Source organism: Bactrocera neohumeralis, chromosome 2 (genome assembly GCF_024586455.1).
Source record: "Bactrocera neohumeralis isolate Rockhampton chromosome 2, APGP_CSIRO_Bneo_wtdbg2-racon-allhic-juicebox.fasta_v2, whole genome shotgun sequence".
NCBI lineage: Eukaryota > Metazoa > Arthropoda > Insecta > Diptera > Tephritidae > Bactrocera > Bactrocera neohumeralis.
The window spans coordinates 38,726,065-38,750,690 of NC_065919.1; the positions used below are offsets into that span (position 1 = coordinate 38,726,065).

Here is a 24,626-nt window from a genome sequence, read left to right on the forward strand (position 1 = left end):
CCGGTACGCACTTGCTGCCAAGCCATTCATCGAACGTCAATTTCAGTTCCTCACCCTTTATTGGCCATTCATAATCGTATCTATAGGCATGCGCTTTGATTTTGTTGTGCTTGTGAACTTGTTTACTTGATTGCTAAAGATTTTGGTACTTCTGTGGAAAGGTTGAATACTTGAATGTGCTGCCATTAAAAAAATAACTGAAAACAAGTAAAAAAGGGTGCAACCGAACATTTTATGCTTTTGCAACTTGCTGGAATCAAAGCCAAGGAAATACATACCTTAAGATGTAAAACGTCAACCAGAGGATCGAAATCAAATCAATTCTACATATAGTATACTTACACTATATATAACTTACACACTGACCTACGTATATATTCGGCATAAGATTTGTTAAAAACACCAAAATCATTGTACATAGTCATTGTACAAAATCAGCCGGATGCTTGAAAATCCTGGTAATGGTTGTATGGGGGCTAGGTCAAGTTTTCACCAAATTGTATTAATTTTAGGCACAATGATATACTGTCATGAGTCAAATACGTTCTGAAATTTTCATTGTGATAACTCAAACATTGACATTGACATATATGCAGTATAAAGTCACCAGGAATTTCGAAAATCTTTAAACTGTGGGTCCTGAGGTCCTCATATACGGTCCCTAGGGTTTTCAACAGTTTTGGTTGGATTTGAACAATTTTTTGTAATAAAATAGTATACATTAGAGCATATAAAGTTTTATCCCGTTATAATAATTGCTACTTGATTTGTGTACTGGAAACGAAACGAATCTAGCGGAATTTAAAATTGTGCTCTATGAGAAGTAGGCGTGTTTATTTTCCTATTTCGCTCATTTTCACAGCGTAACATAGGAATATGAAAAGAATGCCACGTTCCAAATTTTATCGAAATCGGGGCTCGAGACATGGGATTTCACCAAAAAGTGGGCGGAGCCACACCCACCGTCCAATTTTTACCTTGTCATACCATTCTGACGACAAATTTTTACGTTTCTGACGCATTTAGTTATCGATTTATCGCGCTTTTAGTAGTTTTGAACAGTACCCTTATATGGGAATTGAGCGGGATTTTCGTCCGATTTCATCCATTTTCACATTATCGGTAGGAGTTCTTGTAGTATTCGTGCTAGGTGAATCTGGTTGTTGTAGCTTTAGTGGTTTAGGAGATATGCATATTAAACGTATTAGGGGGCGGGGCCACGCCCACATTTTCAAAATTTTTTCATCCACAGATGCCCCTGGCTGCTGCGTTCCCCTATGCCAAATTGCAATTTTACTTGTATATCGTAATTTAGTCCTTAGTTATAGCACTTTATATATCTTCGGTTAATGGCGATTTGTGGGCGTGGTAGTGGTCCGATTACGTCCAGTAAACAGGACTTAAAAAACAAAACAAATGGTTTTTTCGGCAAAATCAATTTATTTTATTCAAAATAAGGAGACTGCTTCAATATAGCTTTTTGCACGGTCCAAAAGCATGTCGAATGAGTGTTTTAGCTTGTTGGCCGGTATGGCCGCAGGTATGCCGGTGCAAGCCTTTTGAATGACCTCGTCTGCATAACGCTTTCCTTTCATGGGCAAATGCATTTTTCCGAAAAGGAAGAAGTCGCACGGTGCCATATCAGGTGAATACGGGGAGTGGTTAATGGTAAAATGTGATTTTTGATCAAATAATCGGTAACAATCGGTCTTTCGAATGTTGGCAACCGTGCACTCACCTTTCGTAATGTTCGTTCAAAAAGCGATAAATCGATGTTTTGGATATGATCAATTCCATTTCCATGAATTTCAATGATGATTTCGGCTGATTTTTGATGAATACACACACAGTTTCGATGGAATTTCCGGTGATCACGGATATTGATTAGCCCACATGTTGATCGTCATTTATGTCCTCACGACCACTTTGAAAGCGTTGAAACCACTCGTGCACTCTGCTACGGGATAGGCAATCATCGCTATAAACTTGTTTCATCAATTGAATCGTTTCGGTAAATGTTTTACCAATTTTAAAACAAAATTTAATGTTGGCTCTTTGTTCGAAGCTCATTTTCACATCGATAACACTAACATACTGACACTTAAAACGCAATAACTGCACTTTTAATTTATGAAATGGCTTGAAATTCTCACTGAACAATCGATAAAAATAGCAGATTGTAACGCACTAGTAGAGTCCTGTTTACTTTGCAACGCACTTCTGTAGCAACAGGTTGCGAGAGTATAAAAACGAAAAAATTACAAGGGTTTGCTATGCTTATGAGATCTCTGAGGTTATCCCCATTTTCAACAACATACGTAGGTTGAAATATATGTATATTTCTGGCCTAATAATGTAAATAGGCATATTTATCAACGAAAATGATTATTTTTTTTATATTTTTGTATATTTTTTTTTTGTTTTGTCGATTGCTGTTTTGTTTCGGGCTCATACGCATAGATCCATCATTCGTCACCTGTGACGATCTTATAAACGTCTTTTGAAGCACCGCGATCGTATTTTTTCAGCATTTCTTTACACCAATCCACTTGATCCTTTTTTTGAGCGATTGTCAAATTGTGCGGGATCCAACGATAACAAACCTTTTTTACGGCCAGGTGTTCATGCAATATGGAATGTATGCTGGTGGGAGAAATGCATAGGCATGCCTCTATCTGAAGGTATGTTACATGACGGTCTTGCATTATCAGTTCACGTACGGCATCGATGTTTTCTGGCACAACGGCTGTTTTTGGACGACCTTCACGGAATTCGTCTTTGAGCGAGCGTCGGCCACGATTGAATTCGTTGTACCAGTTTTTCACAGTGCTATAGGATGGTGCTTCATAGCCATACAAAGATTTTAGTTCATCGATGCACTTTTGTCGTGATAATCCACGTCGAAAGTTGTGAAAAATGATCGCACGAAAATGTTCACGAGTTAATTCCATTTTTTTGGCCGAGATGTATTTTTTAATTCCCTGTAAATAAAACAATTCACGATTAAATGACAAAACGTTCTGAGTGATGTTATGCTAAAAAATGTCAAACTTTCCAATGGAAATGTCAGATTGCACCTGGCAACACTTAGTATTGCCCTAGGTCAAAATATATATAGCAGCCCTCGTATTTAACATAAAATATATTGGGTCGTTCCCTAAGAAATTTCGTTGTTTTTTAGTGTAATTTAAATACAAATTTTTTGTTTTGTAACGAGAACGGTCATGTTAGACAAATTTAATCTTTCAGCAATCTGTCGAGTATTCGACGATTTGCTTTGATTAACGACTTTATTTTATCAGCATCGGCTTCAAGAGGTTTTTCAGGATGTTGAGATAGTGGAACACAATAGCATCTGCCATTAAAAGAGATATCTTAATGAACTGATTTTAAAAATGGTTAATACTTGATCCATGTCGTCTATAGATATAATAATTAAATTATTACTATATTTGCTACTTTAGTTGAAATCAGTTCTGAGTGATGCAATTTTTATACTCTCGCAACAATGTTGCTAAGGAGAGTATTATAGTTTTGTTCACATAACGCTTGTTTGTAAATCCTAAAACTAAAAGAGTCAGATATAGGGTTATATATACCAAAGTGATCAGGGTGACGAGTAGGGTCGAAATCCGGATGTCTGTCTGTCTGTCCGTCCGTCTGTCCGTCCGTCCGTGCAAGCTGTAACTTGAGTAAAAATTGAGATATCATGATGAAACTTGGTACACGTATTCCTTGGCGCCATAAGAAGGTTAAGTTCGAAGATGGGCAAAATCGGCCTACTGCCACGCCCACAAAATGGCGGAAACCGAAAACCTATAAAGTGTCATAACTAAGCCATAAATAAAGATATTAAAATGAAATTTGGCACAAAGCATCGCATTAGGGAGAGGCATATTTGGACGCAAAAAGTGGGCGTGGCCCCGCCCCCTACTAAGTTTTTTGTACATATCTCGGAAACTACTATAGCTATGTCAATCAAACTCTATTGAGTCGTTTCCTTCAGGCATTTCCATATACAGTTCAAAAATGGAAGAAATCGGAAAAACACGCCCACCTCCCATACAAAGGTTATGTTGAAAATCACTAAAAGTGCGTTAACCGACTAACAAAAAACGTCAGAAACACTAAATTTTACGGAAGAAGTGGCAGAAGGAAGCTGCACCCAGGCGTTTTTTTTTAATTGAAAATGGGTGTGGCGTCGCCCACTTATGGACCAAAAACCATATCTCAGGAACTACTCCACCGATTTCAATGAAATTCGGTACATAATATTTTCTTAACACCCTGATAACATGTACGAAATATGGGTGAAATCGGTTCACAACCACGCCTTCTTCCAATATAACGCTATTTTGAATTCCATCTGATGCCTTTTCTGTATAATACGAGTATATACATTAGGAACCAATGATGATAGCGGAATAAAACTTTACAAAAATACGGTATTTGAAAAATATGTAAATGACGTATAATGAAATCTCGATTATCACTTTATCATGCGAGAGTATAAAATGAAATATAAATATAAATATAAATGCGAGGTGACACCCGAACTTAGCCCTTCCTTACTTGTTTAATTAGTGTTCAAACTTTTGAAGACTATTTTATAATATGTTTGTATGTATGTTGCTAATTCGTTATTTCACACCACAAGCTTTTACGGAAGGTTCACCCCATATGAATGAAATGATTTCATGACTTTTGTTTTGATTATGTCTGTGTACCAAATACAATTCGTTGAAACTTGCTCACTCATGCATTTGAAACCGACTCTTTCGCATGTTTTTTACAAACAGGTATATATAGTACATACATATGTATGGTTAACCTGCACAGAAATCTATATGTGCGCAAGCGTAATTTGCAATTATTTGATTATTTAATGATGACGTAATGGTTTTGGGTCAGCATCAACGTAATAGCAGATTCATCAATTTGTTCACTTCATCGCATTATGCTAATCACCCAACAACAGTACAAACAATTTGCGCATTAAACACTTGTAATACTAAGCTATTTTTATTGGTGTATTTATTTACGAATTATTGCCGTACACGTGAACCGCCAAGGATTACCGCAGCACTGCCAATGCCATTATTGGCCAAACAAATTTAATTATTCAACATTTTTCCGTTTATTCGATTTTTGTATTTAAAAATATCAGTGGTTCATTCATTCTTATTGTGCGTTATAGTTCGTTTTTTTTTAGTTTTAATTGAGGGCAAGCTTGTTAATGTGATATACCTTATGTAATATTTCTTCTCTAGGCAATCTCTTAACTCTTAAATGCAAATTGTACATTAATCTGTACCGTAGTTTGGTTTACTCAAACTAGGCGTTATTAAAACTTACTGTTATTTAAAAATTCCCACAGCTGTCAAAGATTTATGTTTACTTAGTTGACAGTGAGGTTAAATTTTATTTCTGCAATAACTATTACAGTTAAATGCAGTAATGTATATTTTAATTAAAAAATCATGCAATCATTTGTCATAACTTGTTTAGCCTTTTTCTTATGTACCATACTATAATGTACTTAATGCATCTCAGCCATATAAGAAATCGCATTTTGTACAGCGTTTGTTATCTACATATATACGTATATACGTATTAAAGAAAGTCGTGTTAGTTACACCATTTATAACTCAAGAACGGCTGAACTGATTTGGCTGAGAATTGGTGGGGAGGTAGCTTAGAAGCAGGGGAAGGACATAGGATACTTTTTATCTCTTTATGTTTAAATTCAATACAAATCATAAGCATTTGTTCAAAATTCACATAAGAACCATTTGAAAATTTTAGTAATTAAAAAAAGAAAGAAGTAAGTAAAAATTTTCATATCCGTAGATGCTTAGTATATGGGTTATACTGATTGTGCTTCTGAATCAAGCAGTTTTTTAGACAAGATCGTCAAATGTATTTAAAAACACAACAAGAAATGGCATTGACATTTACGTCGTCAATTTATTGCTGATACTTTGCTAGATTATGGGCGAAGGACGCAAATTTATAACAAACCAAACGCGATATCTAGCATATAAATAAAGCGAAATAATTGGAGTGTTGGTAAAAAGGTCTATTATAATTTGAGATATACAAAAATCTTTTCGAAGCATTGCACAGAGTAGTGCAATATTTAAACGAGAACGATGAAGTATATATGCCTACAATTTCAAACTGATCCTTCCTAAAAAATAATAAAATTGCTAAATATTGGGAATGGTAAAATAGAATAGTAACCAAATACGCAGTGCAATGGATTAAAACTGACTCAGTAATCATTCGATGAATTATATACCACGTACATCCCAAAAGGCTGACGGCATAACCTTGCCAGCCGATTTCTTTTGTTTTTCCACGCTTGAGAACCGTTTCATAATATGCAGTCCACTAGCCTGACTATCGATTGGATTGGGTTGATTTCACTGGTGCACAGCCCAAATTCAACAGTATTTTTCGCCCAAAAAACAATAGGTACTTTATTAACACCCGAAATGCTTTTTGATCCATTTTTTTGTAAACTAACTCGGAGGATGGGGTCATGTGTAGAAGTTCACGCAAGTGAGGAAAGTTCTCTGATCGCCATTCACTTGGGAGTGGCCAGAAACGATTCTTTTACATATGACTCAAGCAGCTCACGACTTCCGGTCTTTGACCAAGTATCCTCTGGGTAGCCTAAGAACATCCGTTCGAAGGTGAGCTAAAGTGAGAAGGCGAAACACCCCTGCATAGGGTTGTGCGCTGGGTTTGGGACCCGCCACGTAAAAAGCTCACCCCAATGAAAAACCAACAGCAGCCTCGGATGAGAGACCCCCCTTTTGATGACGACCATGGCAAACGCAAGAAGGACTACGAATTAAGGGTATGCACCTGGAATGTCCGGTCCCTTAATTGGGAAGGTGCCGCTGCCCAGCTGGTTGATGTCCTCGTAAAAACAAAGGCTGACATCACCGCCGTCCAAGAAATGCGATGGACGGGACAAGGACAGAGACGAGTAGGTCCTTGTGACATTTACTACAGTGGCCATATAAAGGAGCGCAAGTTTGGTGTGGGATTCGTGGTGGGAGAGAGACGCCGTCGCCGAGTACTATTATTCATTCCGCTGAATGAACGTCTAGCCACAATCCGCATCAAAGCGAGGTTCTTCAACATATCGCTGATCTGCGCCCACGCTCCGACGGATGAGAAGGACGATGTGACCAAAGATGCCTTTTATGAGTGCTTGGAACGCACTTATGAGAGATGCCCCCGCCACGATGTCAAAATCGTGCTTGGCGACTTCAACGCCAGGGTGGGCAAAGAAGGTATCTTTGGCACTACGGTCGGTAAATTCAGCCTCCACGAGGAAACATCCCCAAATGGGTTGAGGCTGATCGACTTCGCCGGGGCCCGAAATATGGTTATCTGTAGTACTAGATTCCAGCACAAAAAAATTCATCAAGCTACCTGGCTGTCTCCGGATCGAAAAACTACCAACCAGATCGATCATGTTGTGATAGACGGAAGACACGTCTCCAGTGTTTTAGATGTGCATGCGCTCCGAGGTCCTAACATCGACTCGGACCACTATCTTGTTGCAGCCAAGATTCGCACCCGCCTCTGTGCAGCAAAAAACGAACGCCAACAAACACAAGGAAGGTTCGACGTCGAAAAGCTGCAATCACAACAGACTGCCGAACGATTTTCTACTCGGCTTGCACTCCTGCTCTCTGAGAGCACTCATCAACAACTCGGTATAAGGGAACTGTGGGACGGCATTTCAAACTCCTTACGTACAGCTGCATCCGAAACCCTTGGTTTTCGGAAAGTGCAAAAGAACAACTGGTACGACGAGGAGTGCCGCGCCGCAGCGGAGAGAAAACAGGCTGCCTACCTCGCAACGTTACGATCGACCACAACACGTGCGGGATGGGATAGATACCGAGAATTGAAGAAGGAAGCGAGACGCATCTGCAGACAGAAAAAGAAAGAGGCCGAAATGCGTGAGTATGAAGAGCTTGATAAGCTGGCCGACAGGGGTAATGCTCGAAAATTCTACGAAAAAATGCGGCGGCTTACAGAAGGTTTCAAGACCGGAGCATACTCTTGTAGAACCCCCAAAGGTGATCTAGTCACTGATGCCCAGAGTATACTTAAATTATGGAGGGAACACTTCTCCAGCCTGTTGAATGGCAGTGAACGCACAACACCAGGAGAAGGAGAACCCGATTCCCCAATCGATGACGATGGAGCAGACGTACCATTACCCGACCATGAAGAAGTTCGAATAGCAATTGCCCGCCTGAAGAACAACAAAGCGGCAGGGGCCGACGGATTGCCGGCCGAGCTATTCAAACACGGCGGCGAAGAACTGATAAGGAGCATGCATCAGCTTCTTTGTAAAATATGGTCGGACGAAAGCATGCCCAACGATTGGAATTTAAGTGTGCTATGCCCAATCCATAAAAAAGGAGACCCCACAATCTGCGCCAACTACCGTGGGATTAGCCTCCTCAACATCGCGTATAAGGTTCTATCGAGCGTATTGTGTGAAAGATTAAAGCCCACCGTCAACAAACTGATTGGACCTTATCAGTGTGGCTTCAGACCTGGCAAATCAACAACCGACCAGATATTCACCATGCGCCAAATCTTGGAAAAGACCCGTGAAAGGAGAATCGACACACACCACTTCTTCGTCGATTTCAAAGCTGCTTTCGACAGCACGAAAAGGAGCTGCCTTTATGCCGCGATGTCTGAATTTGGTATCCCCGCAAAACTAATACGGCTGTGTAAACTGACGTTGAGCAACACCAAAAGCTCCGTCAGGATCGGGAAGGACCTCTCCGAGCCCTTCGATACCAAACGAGGTTTCAGACAAGGCGACTCCCTATCGTGCGACTTTTTCAACCTGCTTCTGGAGAAAATAGTACGAGCTGCAGAACTAAACAGAGAAGGTACCATCTTCTATAAGAGTGTACAGCTGCTGGCGTATGCCGACGATATTGATATCATCGGCCTCAGGCTGGACAAGGAAGCACAGAAAATGGGTCTGGTAGTGAACGAGGGCAAAACGAAATATCTCCTGTCATCAAACAAACAGTCGTCGCACTCGCGACTTGGCTCTCACGTCACTGTTGACAGTCATAACTTTGAAGTCGTAGATAATTTCGTCTATCTTGGAACCAGCGTAAACACCACCAACAATGTCAGCCTAGAAATCCAACGCAGGATAACTCTTGCCAACAGGTGCTATTTCGGACTGAGTAGGCAATTGAAAAGTAAAGTCCTCTCTCGACGAACAAAAGCCAAACTCTATAAGTCGCTCATAATTCCCGTCCTGCTATATGGTGCAGAGGCTTGGACGTTGTCAACAACTGATGAGTCGACGTTGCGAGTTTTCGAGAGAAAAGTTCTGCGAAAGATTTATGGTCCTTTGCGCGTTGACCACGGCGAATATCGCATTCGATGGAACGATGAGCTGTATGAGATATACGACGACATTGACATAGTTCAGCGAATTAAAAGACAGCGGCTACGCTGGCTTGGTCATGTTGTCCGGATGGATGAAAACACTCCAGCTCTAAAAGTATTCGACGCAGTACCCGCCGGGGGAAGCAGAGGAAGAGGAAGACCTCCACTCCGTTGGAAGAACCAAGTGGAGAAGGACCTGGCTACGCTTGGAATATCCAATTGGCGCCACGTAGCGAAAAGGAGAAACGACTGGCGCGCTGTTGTTAACTCGGCTATAATCGCGTAAGCGGTGTCTACGCCAATTAAGAAGAAGAAGAACTCAAGTTGCTTCACCCAAATGCTATATCTCCTTAACTAATAGTTATAATCTAACTAATAGAAATCATATAGATGGTATTAGTAGTACTATCTATGTATCAGCCATAGTAAAACGTGGACGGCTCCTCTGATTTTAGATAAATGTAGTACTTTGTGAGCAGTCACGAATGAATTTAGGATTGATGGAAAGAGGTATAACGCCAGTGGAAGTGAAGTGCAAAATATATTATATAATGATTGTGTTAAAACTAAAAGAGGAAATGTGTCTTATGATGAAGAAAACTCGCATATACATTGGAGGAATTAAATAAAAGATGAAATCCAAAAAGCGCATCGTGTTAGAAATGAAGCCCAAATAGATTTAGACATGCATTTTAAGGTGCAACATATTAGCAAAACAGCTCAACCAAAACTTTGAGCTCGTTTAGTTTTAAATATATTTAAGATTTTATCATTTATCGTTAGACTTTAAACATTATATGTAGTATATGGAAGTTGGGTACTATCGACCAAATTTTATCTATTTTTTCCAATACCACATACTAATAGCCTGTCACATACTAAAAAGCTAATCATATAGAGTAAAGTCAGCCGGATTCTCGAAAATTCTGATATTAGTTATATGGGGGTAAATTAAGTTTTCCAGAGAAGTATTGACCTGATTCAAGCAATTTTTAATATACAGGCATACCATTATATATAAGAGAACGATTATCCCTTAATTTTAATTATATATCTCAAAAGTCAGCTATAGGTACCGGGATCCAAATTTTGTTGGTTTTAAACAATTTTTGATAATAAGGTGGCATAGACTAAATGCATTATTCGCGTATAATTTAATCCCGTTATATTAATTGCTTCTTGATTTGTGTACTGGAAAGTAAAATAATCAAAATTTTTGCGTCTATGACGCATTTAGTTATTGATTTATCTCGCCGCTTTTAGTAGTATTGAACAGTACCTTTTTATAGGGAGTGAACGGGGTTTTCATCTGATTTCGTCCATTTTCACACCAGTGGAATTTCCAAATACCATACCAAGCCTGCCCCAGCATCATTTGCGTCTTAAAGTTGGATCTGTCATTATTATGTTTCACAATCTTCATGCGCCGAAACTGTGTAATGGAACCCGAATGATTATGACGTAGTTATCGAATACAAGGGACAGCCATTTCAGTTCAAACGTATTCAATTTCCAGGGAAAATTGCCCTTGCGTTGACAATCAACAGGACACAAGGAAATCGGGAAATGCTATGTTTTTACACGGCCAGATATATAGTATGTTGCGTGTTGACGAGTTGGAAACCCATCTTCTCTATATATTTACGCACCAGAACAGAAATCAAAAAATTATGTTTATTAAGTTGCGCTACATAAAAAAAATGTAGAAAAATCGTAAATAAATCATTTTCGACAGAATATAATTTCAACTTTTTTTCATTTCAAAACACATAATTTCACGCAGGGCAACGGCTGCGGGGTCAGCTAGTTTTAAATTAATAAATATTTTCTCACATAAATTAACTTTACTTATTTCATGTCTACATGGTTAAATGCTTTCAGTTCTGATATATAAATTTGTTTTCTTCGCTGGTATTCAGTATTACAATAAATAAATAAATAAACTCGCGCTCGGGCTTATGCAAATAAATATCAGAAGCAAACATAAATTGAGTGCATAGTAGCCAATTTAATCGTTGGGAGATTCCTGCCGTGTCATATTTTATTTTATTTTTTACAAGAACGGCTTGGCGTCGAATACTGGACGTGTGTTTCGATAAAAGCCTTCGCCATTATCTGCTGCATCTGCCACGGCTGCTGCGGCCACTACATGTGCCATTTGCTTCACATTGCTCACTGGTATATACTTGTGCGGCTTGCTGCCATGTTTTATAGCAAACACACTGCTGCTGCCACTTGAAGCTAAATCATCCCACCCGCCGAACGGAGCACCCCCTCCGCCCACATTACCCCTGTGATACGCTTTCGTTAATGGAAACGGTAAATGAACAATTTCCAAATGTGTCCGCTCTTTGGCGCCGCCATCGTAGCCACCGCCATCACCGGAACCCGTGAGCAGCCATTTAAGCACAAGTAGTCCGGCGATTGCCAACGCAATTTTACTCATCACAAATGAGGATGTGGTGAGCGCTGTTAGTGTTTTTAAAACGAGCGGAAAAATTATGAACTTCATAATTAAGAAACCAATCAGTATCGGCTGTAGGTACTTCAACATTTTCCTGCGTTTGCGTCTGCCACGTTCTGGATGGAGAGAGATGAAGAGAGATTGTTAGTGTAAGTAAACAATTACTTGATTAAATATGTAGTTAATAGTTTAAATTGGATGAAGTAACAATATTGAACAATTACGAAACGCCACAGATGGAAATTAAAATTCAAATTACTTACCGTGCGTGAATCTTTTTCCGCGGGAGTGACAGAATGACAGCTTAACCGCGTGGTATCATGAATAATTTATAGAGAGAATAAAAGAAGAATTATCCAGTGTGTGCGTGAGAGAAAAGCACAAGTGTGGCAAAAAGATATTTCAACACAAATGATACTGACTGCAGTAACAGCGTCAATAAAAGAGAATTAGAAAAATTTGTTTAAAAAACTGCTTAAATCATGTTGACTATGTACCTAAACCAAAACCCGTATATATAGTATATTTGAAAATGGCAAAAATGATAAAGGACTCAAGCTAAGCATGAATACTCGTTAACATTCCGATTTCAACGAAATCGTTAATGGACTACAATCAAATTTGGTATCTTATTAGTTTAGTATCAGATTTATTACTATATTCTAATCGTAACAAAGGAAATTATAAATTATTATCCTCCAATGAGAAATGTGTGATATAAACTGTACCGAATAGGCTACATTTAAAACAAGTATATTGAGTGGATGTGAAAAACGACAGCAAAGAAACGAAACATACATAACTACATAATTTGAAGAAACCTTGTCCATTTTATTTAATTCACGTATGTATTATACATTTTAATCAGTCACAGTGAACGACACATTCGCCACAAGAAAAACGAAAATCATTATACCACTGTGATCAAAATGAAAGGTGAATTTTGTCCATTTCATTTCCTTCAAAGTAATCCTTTCCCGCTGCAATACACATACGAGTATGCCAAAGAATTTTCCAGTTATCATAGCACTTGGGAAAATCCTCCGTCGTGATGGCCATCAGAGCATCTTCGATTCTTTTATATCCTCAATTGAGTCAAAATGGTGTTCTCGGAGTGGTTATGTGAATTTGCTGAATAGCCAGAAGTTACACGAAAGTAAATCAGGCGAATGCGGTGGTTGCAGCACGATCGCGAAATGATCGCATCTATTTGTTCAATAAATTCAGACACAGTAAAAATCGGAGACGCGTATCTCAAATACTAATAAATATTTTGACGTGAGATTTAGCATAGATGTCACTAACAGTACTACCAACTTACTGAAAAAAATTTACCGATTCGAAAAACACGCGAAGTATAAATTAAAAATTTCAGTTTGATCACAGTAGTATGAAGTACATATGTATATGGAGTAAAAGTAACTCGTATGTATGGTATAAAGCCAACTGGAATTTTGAAATTTATATATTAATTATATGGGATCCAAGGGCTGTATTGACTCGATTTTTTCGATTTTTGGCAATACTGCTTATTATTAACAGTATTTATATACTCCAATAGTTTAATTAAGGGGTTAGGGGTAGTTAGAATTTTCAAAAAATTAATTTTTTTTTTACTTTTCGTTAAGTGTAATATCTTGTTTTTTGAACCGGTGACAACTGTAACTCGTAAACCGTTCAGTAGATTTTAATGAAATTTATACAGCTTTTAGAATACATAATAAACTCGGGCTTGATTGAAGGAATTTTATTTTTTCGAAAATTTCGATTTTTTAAGACCAATTAACTATTGATTTTTTCGCAAAAATTTAGAAAAAAATTTCCGGAGACCGCCATTTTGTTAATTTTGAAAAAAATTAAAACATCCTTCTATCAGACCCAGGATTATCTATTTATAAAACTATTTTTTTTTGTCCGATTGATTTTAGATCAATCTCCAAGGACTTATGCATGTCACCGCAAGTACCTTTTATTGGAACAGGGTCAACACAAACAACTATAACTTCGGAAATTATTATTTTTTGTTTTTAAATTTTCGTGACTTCAAATCAACACTTCCTATAATAATGCCATATTACTTCTTTAGTAAAATAACATGATTTAATAGCAAAAAAAAAAAATACTGAAAACTCTCATTTTTTCGTGCCTCTGACTACCCCTAACCCCTTAAGGTAAACTTACTATCATCAATATATGTATGTATATGGAGTAAGGTCAGCGAGATATTAAAAAATTGTGATGTTAGATGTACGGGAGCTAGGACAAGACTTCACAAGATTTAACCTTTTTATTTACAAAGATACATTGTTGTTAGCACGTTTTTTCGTTTTACTAAGATAACTCACATTTTGCCTGATATAAGCGGTATAAAGTAAACCGGAAGTTTGAAAACTTCGTATTAGGAATATGGTGGCTAAGTGAAGCCTTCATCTGATTCAACTCATTCCGGAAATACGGCTTACTATTATCAGGAAAGGATTCGCTTCCAATTTAAATGACTTATCTCACAGATTAATCGATATTTGATAAAAATGTTCGCTGTAATAACTGTGGTCCACATTTTCTGTATCTGGGAAACTGAGTAGTTGTAGTCCGATTTTGAAAAATTTTTGATCATAAGGTGACTCATAAGACACGTCTAACTTTAGCGGGTGATACACACAAAGTAAGCAATGAATAAATCAGAAAATTGATCGTACTGCAGGGACATGCATATCAACATAAACAAAAACATTTTGACAAATGAACTCTCCAAAGCCGTGAAAATTTAAATTTTAAAATTCCTGGGGGGTTACTCTGTAATGCGATACGAATATGAAAATGTTCGCATCTTCAATTTTGGTACTCTGTAATTCGACAATCGCAGTAAATTTTGAAATTTTCGAATTTAGTTTTTCCCTTTCGCATTAGCGGTACTCTGCTTTGCTAAAGCAATTGTCAAACATGCGTTATATTCGTAATTTTTGTGCTACAAGTATAAAGAAGTCGCATTGCTTGAAAATGTAAGTTTCAAATATAAATTAGTTGTTTTAATTGCTACTAAAATATATAACGCCGTGCATACAAAACTCAACCAAAGCAATTTGAAATTCTCGTGGATTTCATGAAGGCGCATCCCGATTTATCGAAAAGATCACTAAAAACACCAGACGCCAAAAATACCTCCAATAATTTATGGAAAAATTTAGTTTCCCATTTAAACGCAGCTGGACCACCATTGCGCGACATTGCGGGGTGGAAAAAGGTAATTCCAATAATTGCACAGATAAATTATAAATGTGATTAAATGTAATCAATTAAAGGTTTGGACAGACTATAAGATTCACTTAAAGGCAAAAATGCGACGAAACAAAAATAATATTTCGGGAACTGGAGGTGGTCCCTCACTTTTCATACCCTTATCACAGTTAGAGCAACAAGTGAGTGAGTTATTGTCAATAGAGGAATCAATAAATGGAATGAGTGGTACCTTGTCATTCGGTGCAGCTACAAGCAGCATGTCGGAGGTAAATGCAGACCCTACCGAACCAAATACACAAAACAGGGAACTACCACAATGTTCCAAAGTGGCATGCACACCTCACAAAAAACAGCAGACTCCTCTTAATACACAAGAAAATGAACTAGCACATTGTTCAAATGTGACGTACCCACCGCGCAAAAAGCAGCAGACTCTGCTTGAAAAACAAGTCGAAAACCAAATTATATTCCACAATAACTCGATTAAAGTGTTAAACGATATAAATTTTAATATAAAAAACATTTTTAAAACATTGAAAAAAAGAAATAAATCAGAAAAACGGAGACTAACCTTTGAAAAGGAAAAATGTCTATATAAACAAAAAATTGATGAACAAAAATTGAGAAACTGGAAAATGTAAGTTAAATAACTATATAACTGCGAGAAACAGAATTAAAAACTACAAATTTAATCTGTAATTATTTAAATTTAATTTTCGTTATTACAATGAAATAAAAGACTGGATTTATTAATTTGCAAATAGTTCGTTTTAATTAAGTTGAGTTACGAGCATTTATCATATTTGTTTTAATATCGTCCCTAATGTTTCTAGCAATAGTTTATACTTTGACATTTTTGGAAGTAATGCCAACTATTACTTAAAAAGAAATAAAGCAAAGGTGAACAACATTGTTAGTGATGCGAAAGCAATACAGAGTATCAATTGCCTATCGCATCGCATTGGGCTTTCGAATCGCATTGTCTTTCGCATCGTTTTACAGAGTAAGCCCCCTGTTATTTTTTGAACATATCTCATACAGAGATCAACGAATTACCCTCGCTATCATATATACATATGTATATACAACATATAATGCCTCCTATGTCAATCCAGTCCTTCTTCTAGCCTTAATACGCACGATATAATTACATAGTATCGACTTTGTAGGTGATTTTAAGCTGGTTCTGTTGGTCAATAAATAATACATTTTAATGATTTCATAAAAATAATGTGGCTTAGTGTTGTAGTGGCTTAACCATCTTATTCATATGATAATGATTTCCGGATTGCTGCATTTTTGTTCATATATATACCCAAGAAATTGAATTTAGCCTTTTTGGTTGGATTCACATCATATTAAGTTTTGAAGATCGCTTTTAATTTCACAGTCGCCTCATCATTAGCATTATCGTAAATTATTGCCTTTCTAAAATTGAATACATAAGTACATAATTCAGACCAATTGCAAAAGATCTGGAGGCTCCGTTTCAAAATTGGTAACAAGTTAATAAATTCTGAATACAATTTCCTTGATATCTAAACATTGGTTTGTGAAGTTGGCATATTATTAAACAAAATATTTTGAAGATATGATAAGCTGGATGAATTAAAAATACCTCTAAGTGTTTTCAATATATTTAAATACGTAAAATTTTCTCTGGGTACTCCTATATACAACTATATATATAACTCTATACAACGTTTATGAATACATATTGACCGGTATCTGCTGTTTGAAGTTCGCTTGGTCGAAAGCTGTCAAATTCCGAACATTGTATTTTCTGACAGAAAAATTTTTCCAATTGAGCAACTCGTAAACTCTCAAAACGATAGGGTTTACTTGACCGACCGTTCATACGAGAATCTAAGTCATCGGTTGGCCACCAGGAGGCAGCACCCGCCACAAATAATGGTTTGGGCCGCTGTCACCGCAGATGGGCGCTCTCCAATTGTTTTCATCGTGCCTGGCGTCAAAGTAAATGCGACATATTATCGGGAAAGTGTTCTGGAGGCTGCTTTGAAGCCGTGGGCAAACAAATATTTGGGTCGCAAACCATGGACGTTTCAACAAGACTCAGCACCGTCTCACAAAGCGCGAGTGAAGCAAGAATGGCTGAAAAACAACGTTCCGAACTTCATTACAACCACACAATGGCTCTCGAATTCACCAGATGCGAATCCAATGGATTATTCTCTCTGGCCCATTTTGGAGAGCAAGGTCCGAAGTAAAAAATACACCAGTCTAGAGATGCTGAAGAAAGGCATTGTCCGTGAGTGGGCCAAAATACCGGCAAGTCACATTCGGGCAGCTTGAGATTCGTTTTTTTTCCATCTCAAGGCCATAGTTAAGGCAAAAGGTGGTCATATCAAGCAAACGTGAATTGGTCCTGAATTTATTATTTTCACACATTTTGTACTTTAAAATAAATAAAAATAATTTTCCAAACCGAATTTATGACTTTTTCAATTGGTTACACTTCGAGTGCCGGACCCTGTACTCCTTATTTGTAGTGCAAGGAAAGATGCTATTTTTGGATCATGATGTTTGCTCGTTGGGAGTTCATTTTTCGATACTTTTATCTCGATACCTTCGATGAGACTATACATACTTATGTATGTATGTAGAAAATTCTATTTTATAAAATATATGTACTTTTGTCATTATAATTATGTGTATAAATTAATACAACGCTAAAAATTACTGCAATCGTTGGTAATTCTATTGCTTAATCTAATTCGATTTCATACTTGCTTACACCTGAGATCATTTTTGATATTTGGTTAATTGATACAAATTGAGAGATTATATAATTTTCGATGAAATTAAAAATTACCTTTTTCGTATTTGCTATTACATAAACTGGTTAATTAATGCCGTGAATATTGTATTAAGCTCAGTCGAAAATATGCTTGTACAGAAGATTTTCGTCGAAACCACTTGAGCGTACCAATTGTAGAATAATTTGCATGAACTTGAGTTACTGTATACATGTACACTCATGGCCACGAAAACCTTACCACTCAAAATTTTCAAGTATTGTGCATATTTGACTACACTTTATAGCGGTACATTTTGCGGTATAGAAATTTTTTATTTAGAAACAAGTTAATGACATGTTATTTATCAAAAATATTAAAAATTAAAAACAAAACACATTCAGCTATAGATAAATCCATGGAAAGATAATGAGTGAGCTTTACAAAATGAGCTCGAAATATAAGAGTCTGGCATGCGATGAAAACATGATATTTTTATTTTTTTATTTTAATTTCATTTACACTATAATTGAAATTAATATTTTATTTTACTTTTTTTAACTGAAACACGAAGTTTATTCGGTGTATCACTTTAAAAACAATAAAATCGACCGCTTTTGTATAAGCACAGAAAAGCTAATTTAATTAATTTTTTATATATATAATAATATAATTAGTTTACTTATAATTACTTAGAACATAAAAAAAAAACAAATTAAAGAAAATCCCGCTCGAACGAAAAAGTCCGTAAAAAAATTTAAGAAAGTATAGTGGTAAGATTTGCGTGGCCACGAGTATATAAACCGCCTCAATTGTGTATATCCAATCCACTGTGAGGTACATAACTAACACATACATATATTTTACGCTCAAAGTTTCCCACTTAAATTTACCTTCATTTATTTCATTTGAGAAATTGTATTTCATTTCAGCAATACCCGCATCCTTTTGAAAATCTCCTGGTATTTCATTTTCACGATGAAAAGTTAACATATTCGCTTGAAGCATTGAATTGTTTCCCAGATGGCTCAGCTCTTTCACTGCCTCTGCACTTTCTGCCGTCAAAAACGCGTCCGCAGCCGAACCACTTAACTGCGTGGCTGGCGATTGGGCGGTTGCAGAAACTGTGGGTGGCAATAAGCCATAGCCGCAGGATAAGCCGTAAACGAATAAAACGAAACTGCGCATTGCAACGAATTCAATTTAAAACCTTTGTTTTGAAATAAAAATTGTTGGCGAGTAGAAATTCTGCGAAATATTCAAACCAAAATTTGCAAACCGTTGCTCACATCGGCACAATTCTAACTGAAATTCAACAGCATGGGCCGTAGGTGTTGCGCCTGCAGTGTGGCAGCTGCAACACAAAGTATTAGGTACTTGCAATACATAGCTCTTCTATCTGTTGCGGCCGCTGAATCGGAGGGGTGCGTGTAATCAATGCGCTTTTGTAGCAGCAAACGGTTGGCTGCGTGCAACGTAAGTACCGCAAATCGTGGAAAATTCAGCTTTCAACCTGGTTGTCAGCAGTTAATTGAAATGTAGTTACTGGGTCTGGAGTTGCTGGCTTATTTGCAGCGCAGCTATTGCTGGTTCTAAGCGGAAAATACATTTTACTTCCAATAAATTAACTTCAATACCTTTTTTGTTGCTGTGAAGATAACCGTGAAATTATGAATAAGAATTCTTTATGGAATATGGTTCATACCTATACACTTAACAGGGTGATTATTCAAATCAGTGTTTTGATTGTGAATTTGTATTCCGAACTTGTTCATTTGACTTGACCTAGCTAAAGTAGCTGCTGTGTGTTGATTACAGAACTCCATGCACGTTCTTTATATCATTCAACAGTCACCTTGTCAAACAATACTCGTATAATCGCCCAATCTTTTGTACCATCCGTTTGAAATAATTTAAATAAGGCCGGGGCGAATGTACATGCGGCAACATCTGCCGAACATCACCGAAATGAATGCATTTCTGAAGCGTATTAGCACTGGTGATGAAAAATGGGTACCGACAACGGCGACTAAAAACGGTCATGGTGGAATCGAGGGGATCTGGCGCTGGCCATGGTTTAAAGTAAGGAAAGATTTGCTATGGGTGTATTGGAATTGACCGAGTATCTTCTACTTTGAGCTACTACCCGACGGTCAAACTCTTGATTCCCATGTGTATTGTCATCACTTGTACCGTCTTAAGGAAATAATGGTGCAGAAGCGATAATGTTTTGGTTTAAGCAGAGGGATTGTACTCCATAAGGACAGCGCTAGGCCACACTCACAGGCAGTGACTCACCAGAGACTTCGGTAGCGTGGTTGACAAATTCACCTTATAGTCCGGACCTGGACTCAATTCATTACTACCTGCTCGTGGCGAATGAATTTGATGGTGAAATATTCTAAATATGCTAAACAAAATCTTCAATTGAACGCAAAATTATTGGATTTAGTTGTAGTAGACCTAATTACTATCTGAAGCGTGCATTTTGGCAGACCTAAACTGTACTTTTGTTTGTTGAAAGGGTGCGTTTTCTTCAAATTTTTTGTCTACTCAGTCCAACGATGACTCTTTACATTATACTGTGGTAGTTGATATGGTGATTCATTATTGTCGAAACTGTATAGAGTTTAAATGAGATTGTCAATAGATGAAATGCAGAAGCGATTTAACAATCTTTGGAAGGCATAAAAATACTTTACATATTCTTATTACTCATCGAACATTATTTAAACAGCTAATTGCCACTTCTAACGAGATCTAATTAGTGGCTTTTACTAGTTTCACATTGAGTACCAAATTCCTGTTTGACAAACTGGATGAGTGTTTAATCAAACAGGCGTTTGAACACCTCCGCAAAAGAAAATTCAAGTCCAGCTTAAGAAGCACCCTGTGAATACTATATTTGTGCATAAACGTAACCGCAAGCATGAAAATTTATTTGAACAATCGCCTCAAAATGTTCTGAAACAAAAATAAAAAGAATGAAACTTTTGTTGATACGAAAAAGTGCTCGCAAGAATTATAATTTCATTTATTAAGTGGTTTCGTCTCCGTTGCTGCGCTGATTTCCTTCGATAACCACTTTAACAAACGCAAAAAATGAATTGAGGTAATTACGCCACAATTGAGTTATCGTTGACAGCATTTACCAAGGCAGACAGTTTCACGCTAACAACTATCCCAATATACTCAGTTGGTAGGCATTTTTGACTGTCCGTCATGCAGTTAGAAAGTCAAGTGAAATTTGAAATTTAGTCGCTTTACACTTGGCTGCGATGCGTCACACTCCCGCGCTTATTCACTTGCACACTTAAGGATGACATTCATGTCACTCACTCACTCACTCAATCAGTCAAGCAATGCGTCAAGTTAGGCAGTTAGAAACTTTGTTCGAATGAAAATTGCTTTTCAAAAGCGTTTAATGTCAGAATCTGAGTACATCTATCGTCATAGACACGAAATGACTTTCTTGGCTGGTGTGTGCGTTTGCGTCTCATTTCGGAAGTGCTTACTGATCAATGTGTCGGTAGTTGTTAAATTTATGCTCGAGACGTTGGATGACTTTGATTGGCCCGCATTTTTATGGGAATCTACTGTTCCAAATACTATACGCTGCAGTAGTGAATGTAGTGACTTTGGAGTGAAGTATGGCAAATTTTAGCGAATATTTATAAAACGAAAGTTGTTAACCTATAAATAGATAAATAGATATTCACTTTTTATTTATTATTACATACTTATATTACGAATTAGTATTTTTGCAATAAGTATCTGTGATTTAAATCAGGTTCTGTTCACTTTAAAAATATTTTGTTGCCATTTTCATTAATATAGTAAGTCATTTGATCAACAGTTGTTCATTATAAACAAATCAAAACGTTGAGTTGTTAACATTGGGTATGGGTCTACCAAAGAATATAATACTTTTGCCTACTAAAACTTGTCCTTAATTATGTTAAAATGACGTGTTAAAACATAATGTGAGAAGTTAAAAAATTTTAGTGATAATTCAAAAAATATTCTATTTTAACATTAAAATTAACTGCAATTTTTACGACCCACAAGAGAGCTTTCTATTTTATTAAAATAGGTGACATCGGATAATAAGTTCGCGCATCTCCCATACTAACGCACGTTCAAAACAAGATTTGAAATTGAATAATGGACATATTACCACCCTATTTTGGATGAAATAATAGTAATTCCCCAAACACAAATCATATAGTAGAACGGTTAATATATAAGATATTTTATATATTGAACAAGCAGCCCTCCGGGCTTCCCGCAGGTATTAAGCAATTAGTTAATGAAGGAAATTCGAACATGAAAGCATATTTTTTTGTAATATTATTGAGACTTGTTTGTAATTAGAGCGAAGGATGTAAATGGAATTGGCAGATCGGTGATAATGTTTGCCAAAGTTAAATTGTCCTTCTATTCCTCAATAAGTAGTCTCCCGTTTGAGGACTTAACTTCCTCGAAAGCATAATTAGAATTTCAATTTTTAAAGCCAATGCATGTGGTGGCAGTCAAAAAGGGTTTAATGAATTTAAAATCTTCTGAGGATAATGGACTGCGTCTTCGATGTTAGTCATGGTGTCTATCGATTTGTATTTGTTGGAGAACTACGGAAAGTTCCTCCCCCAAAAGTTAGATGTTATACATTATTTCCATCATAAGTGACGCGAAGAAGAAGACTTTCAGTTGCAAGTACAATATTATATAAAACATTTTTGGGAAATTAAAAATCGTAATTTTTTCGTTTTTTACTGGTCTACTTTTGAGGATGATTTATGCAAGTTGCAAGCGTATAAAATGTTCGGTTACACCCGAATTTGCTCCTTGTTTATAAATATAGTATATAACTCACACACTGAACGATTATATGCACATATACTTTATATATAGTGGAGTCAAGTCAAGAAAGTAACGGGCATTTATAAATAAAACGAAAATTTTTCAATTATCATCCAAATTTATTTTATCGCCTTCAAAGTAACATCCATTTGAAACGATGCACATGTGCCAATGCTTCTTTCAATCATCAAAAATTTTTTTATAGGCACTTTCCGGGATGGCCTTCAGCTCTCGCGTCGAATTTGTTTTGATGTCTTCAACTGAGTCGAAGCGTGTTTCCCGAAGTGGTTATTTCAGTGTGGAGAATAAGAAAAAGTCCCAGGGGGCTATATCAGGTGAATGATACGGTGCTTACTCAATGATATTTGATGAGTGTTTGGCCAAAAATTCATTCACAATGATGGCTTTATGCGAAGGTGCGTTATCATAATGAAGAATCCACGAATTGTTGGCTCACAAACTCGGACGTTTACGACGGATAGCGTCTCGTAAGCGCCTGATAGCACCAAGTTAATACTCTTTGTTGACGGTTTGATCAGTTGGAACGTATTCATAGTGGACGACACCACGAATATCGAAGAAAACAATGAGCGTTAATTACTTTCACTTTCGATCGGCTTTATCGCGCCTTTGGGCCGCAATTAGGATGATTGCTGATTCGTAAGTGTGTTATATTCGTAGACCCATGTCTCGTCACCAGTAATTATGCGTTCCATGAATTTGAATGATGATTTCGGCTGATTTTTGTTGAATTCACGCACAGTTTCGGTAGAATTTCCGGTGATCATGGATTTTGATTGGCCCACATTTTGATCGTAATTTATGTCCTCACGACCACTTTGAAAACGTTGAAACCACTCGCGCACTCTGCTACGGGATAGGCAATCATCGCCACAAACTTGTGTCATCAATTGAAACGTTTCGGTAAAAGTTTTACCAATTTCAAAACAAAATTTAATCTTGGCTCTTTGTTCGAAGATAATTTTCGCACCGATAACACGAACATACATACTGACACTTAAAACGCAATTACTTCACTTCCAATCTATGAAATGTCATGAAATTCTCACTGGAAAATCGATAAAAACAGCAGATTCTAACGCACCAGTCGACATATAGATGGCGCCAGCAGGGGGCTAGATTTGGAACACACCTTGTATATATATAACCCTATGTCTATCTCGCTTCGTTCTAGATTATACGTACAACCGTTAAGCGAACAAAACTATTATACACTGTAGCAACAGGTTGCAAGAGTTTAAAAAAGCAACCCTTATATGCATTTTAATTCAGCGTTGTACAGGGCGCATTATTTATGCTGGTAGGTTCACGAGGATCAATTCTCGAAATTCGCTCTTTTCCATTATAATCGACAATAGCAGAAGTAGCGTTACAGTGAGATTAACGACTTCAAAACACTTGAATGAAATGTCATTGAACTTCGACAGTATGCAAAGTAAGGCTTGTACTCTAAGGAAAGGTTGGATTCTTGTTTGTCGCGCGATCTCTCTGCAGACCAAAAACGTTAACGTGTCACAATTATCATAGATTATCAAAGGCTAGTGATACAAGGATGTAGATCTTCAAATATCAATTATTAAATCTCTTGTCGAATTTTTTGCCGCACAGATAAAATAGGAAGGTTGGAAAAATTTGCATAGAAATGTACATTACTAACGATTCCGACAGACGATTTTTAAGAATACTTCAGTCATTTATTACTATAAAAACTAAAAATATGATTATCAATACATTTTTAATATAAAAATTTACTCACATAATTAAAAAAAAATTATATTAAATAATTTAGAAATAGGCACAAATTTGAGATAATAAATGAGCTGTGA

At 36.9% G+C, this 24,626-nt stretch overlaps 2 protein-coding genes across 2 annotated transcripts; one reads left to right on the forward strand and one right to left on the reverse strand.

Annotated features, from left to right (window-relative positions):
* Nucleotides 1-11,170: 11,170 nt before the first annotated feature.
* On the reverse strand, nucleotides 11,171-19,263 carry LOC126756468 (uncharacterized). The gene is made up of 2 exons (XM_050469540.1): nucleotides 18,813-19,263; nucleotides 11,171-12,036 (listed from the first exon to the last, which is right to left on the reverse strand). The coding sequence occupies exons 1-2, from the start codon at nucleotides 19,105-19,107 to the stop codon at nucleotides 11,510-11,512; spliced, it is 822 nt and encodes a 273-aa protein (XP_050325497.1). The 5' UTR covers nucleotides 19,108-19,263; the 3' UTR covers nucleotides 11,171-11,509.
* Nucleotides 14,686-15,824, forward strand: LOC126756495 (uncharacterized). Its single transcript, XM_050469586.1, has 2 exons — nucleotides 14,686-15,164; nucleotides 15,223-15,824. The coding sequence occupies exons 1-2, from the start codon at nucleotides 15,024-15,026 to the stop codon at nucleotides 15,799-15,801; spliced, it is 720 nt and encodes a 239-aa protein (XP_050325543.1). The 5' UTR covers nucleotides 14,686-15,023; the 3' UTR covers nucleotides 15,802-15,824.
* Nucleotides 19,264-24,626: the final 5,363 nt, after the last annotated feature.

Coding starts and splice junctions, on each gene's coding strand:
- LOC126756468 (XM_050469540.1), bottom strand. CDS start 19,107: ATGCGCAGTTTCGTTTTATTCGTTTACGGCTTATCCTGCGGCTATGGC. Junction 12,037..18,812: donor CTCAAATGAAATAAATGAAG/GTAAATTTAAGT, acceptor CTCTCCATCCAG/AACGTGGCAGACGCAAACGC.
- LOC126756495 (XM_050469586.1), top strand. CDS start 15,024: ATGAAGGCGCATCCCGATTTATCGAAAAGATCACTAAAAACACCAGAC. Junction 15,165..15,222: donor ACATTGCGGGGTGGAAAAAG/GTAATTCCAATA, acceptor AATCAATTAAAG/GTTTGGACAGACTATAAGAT.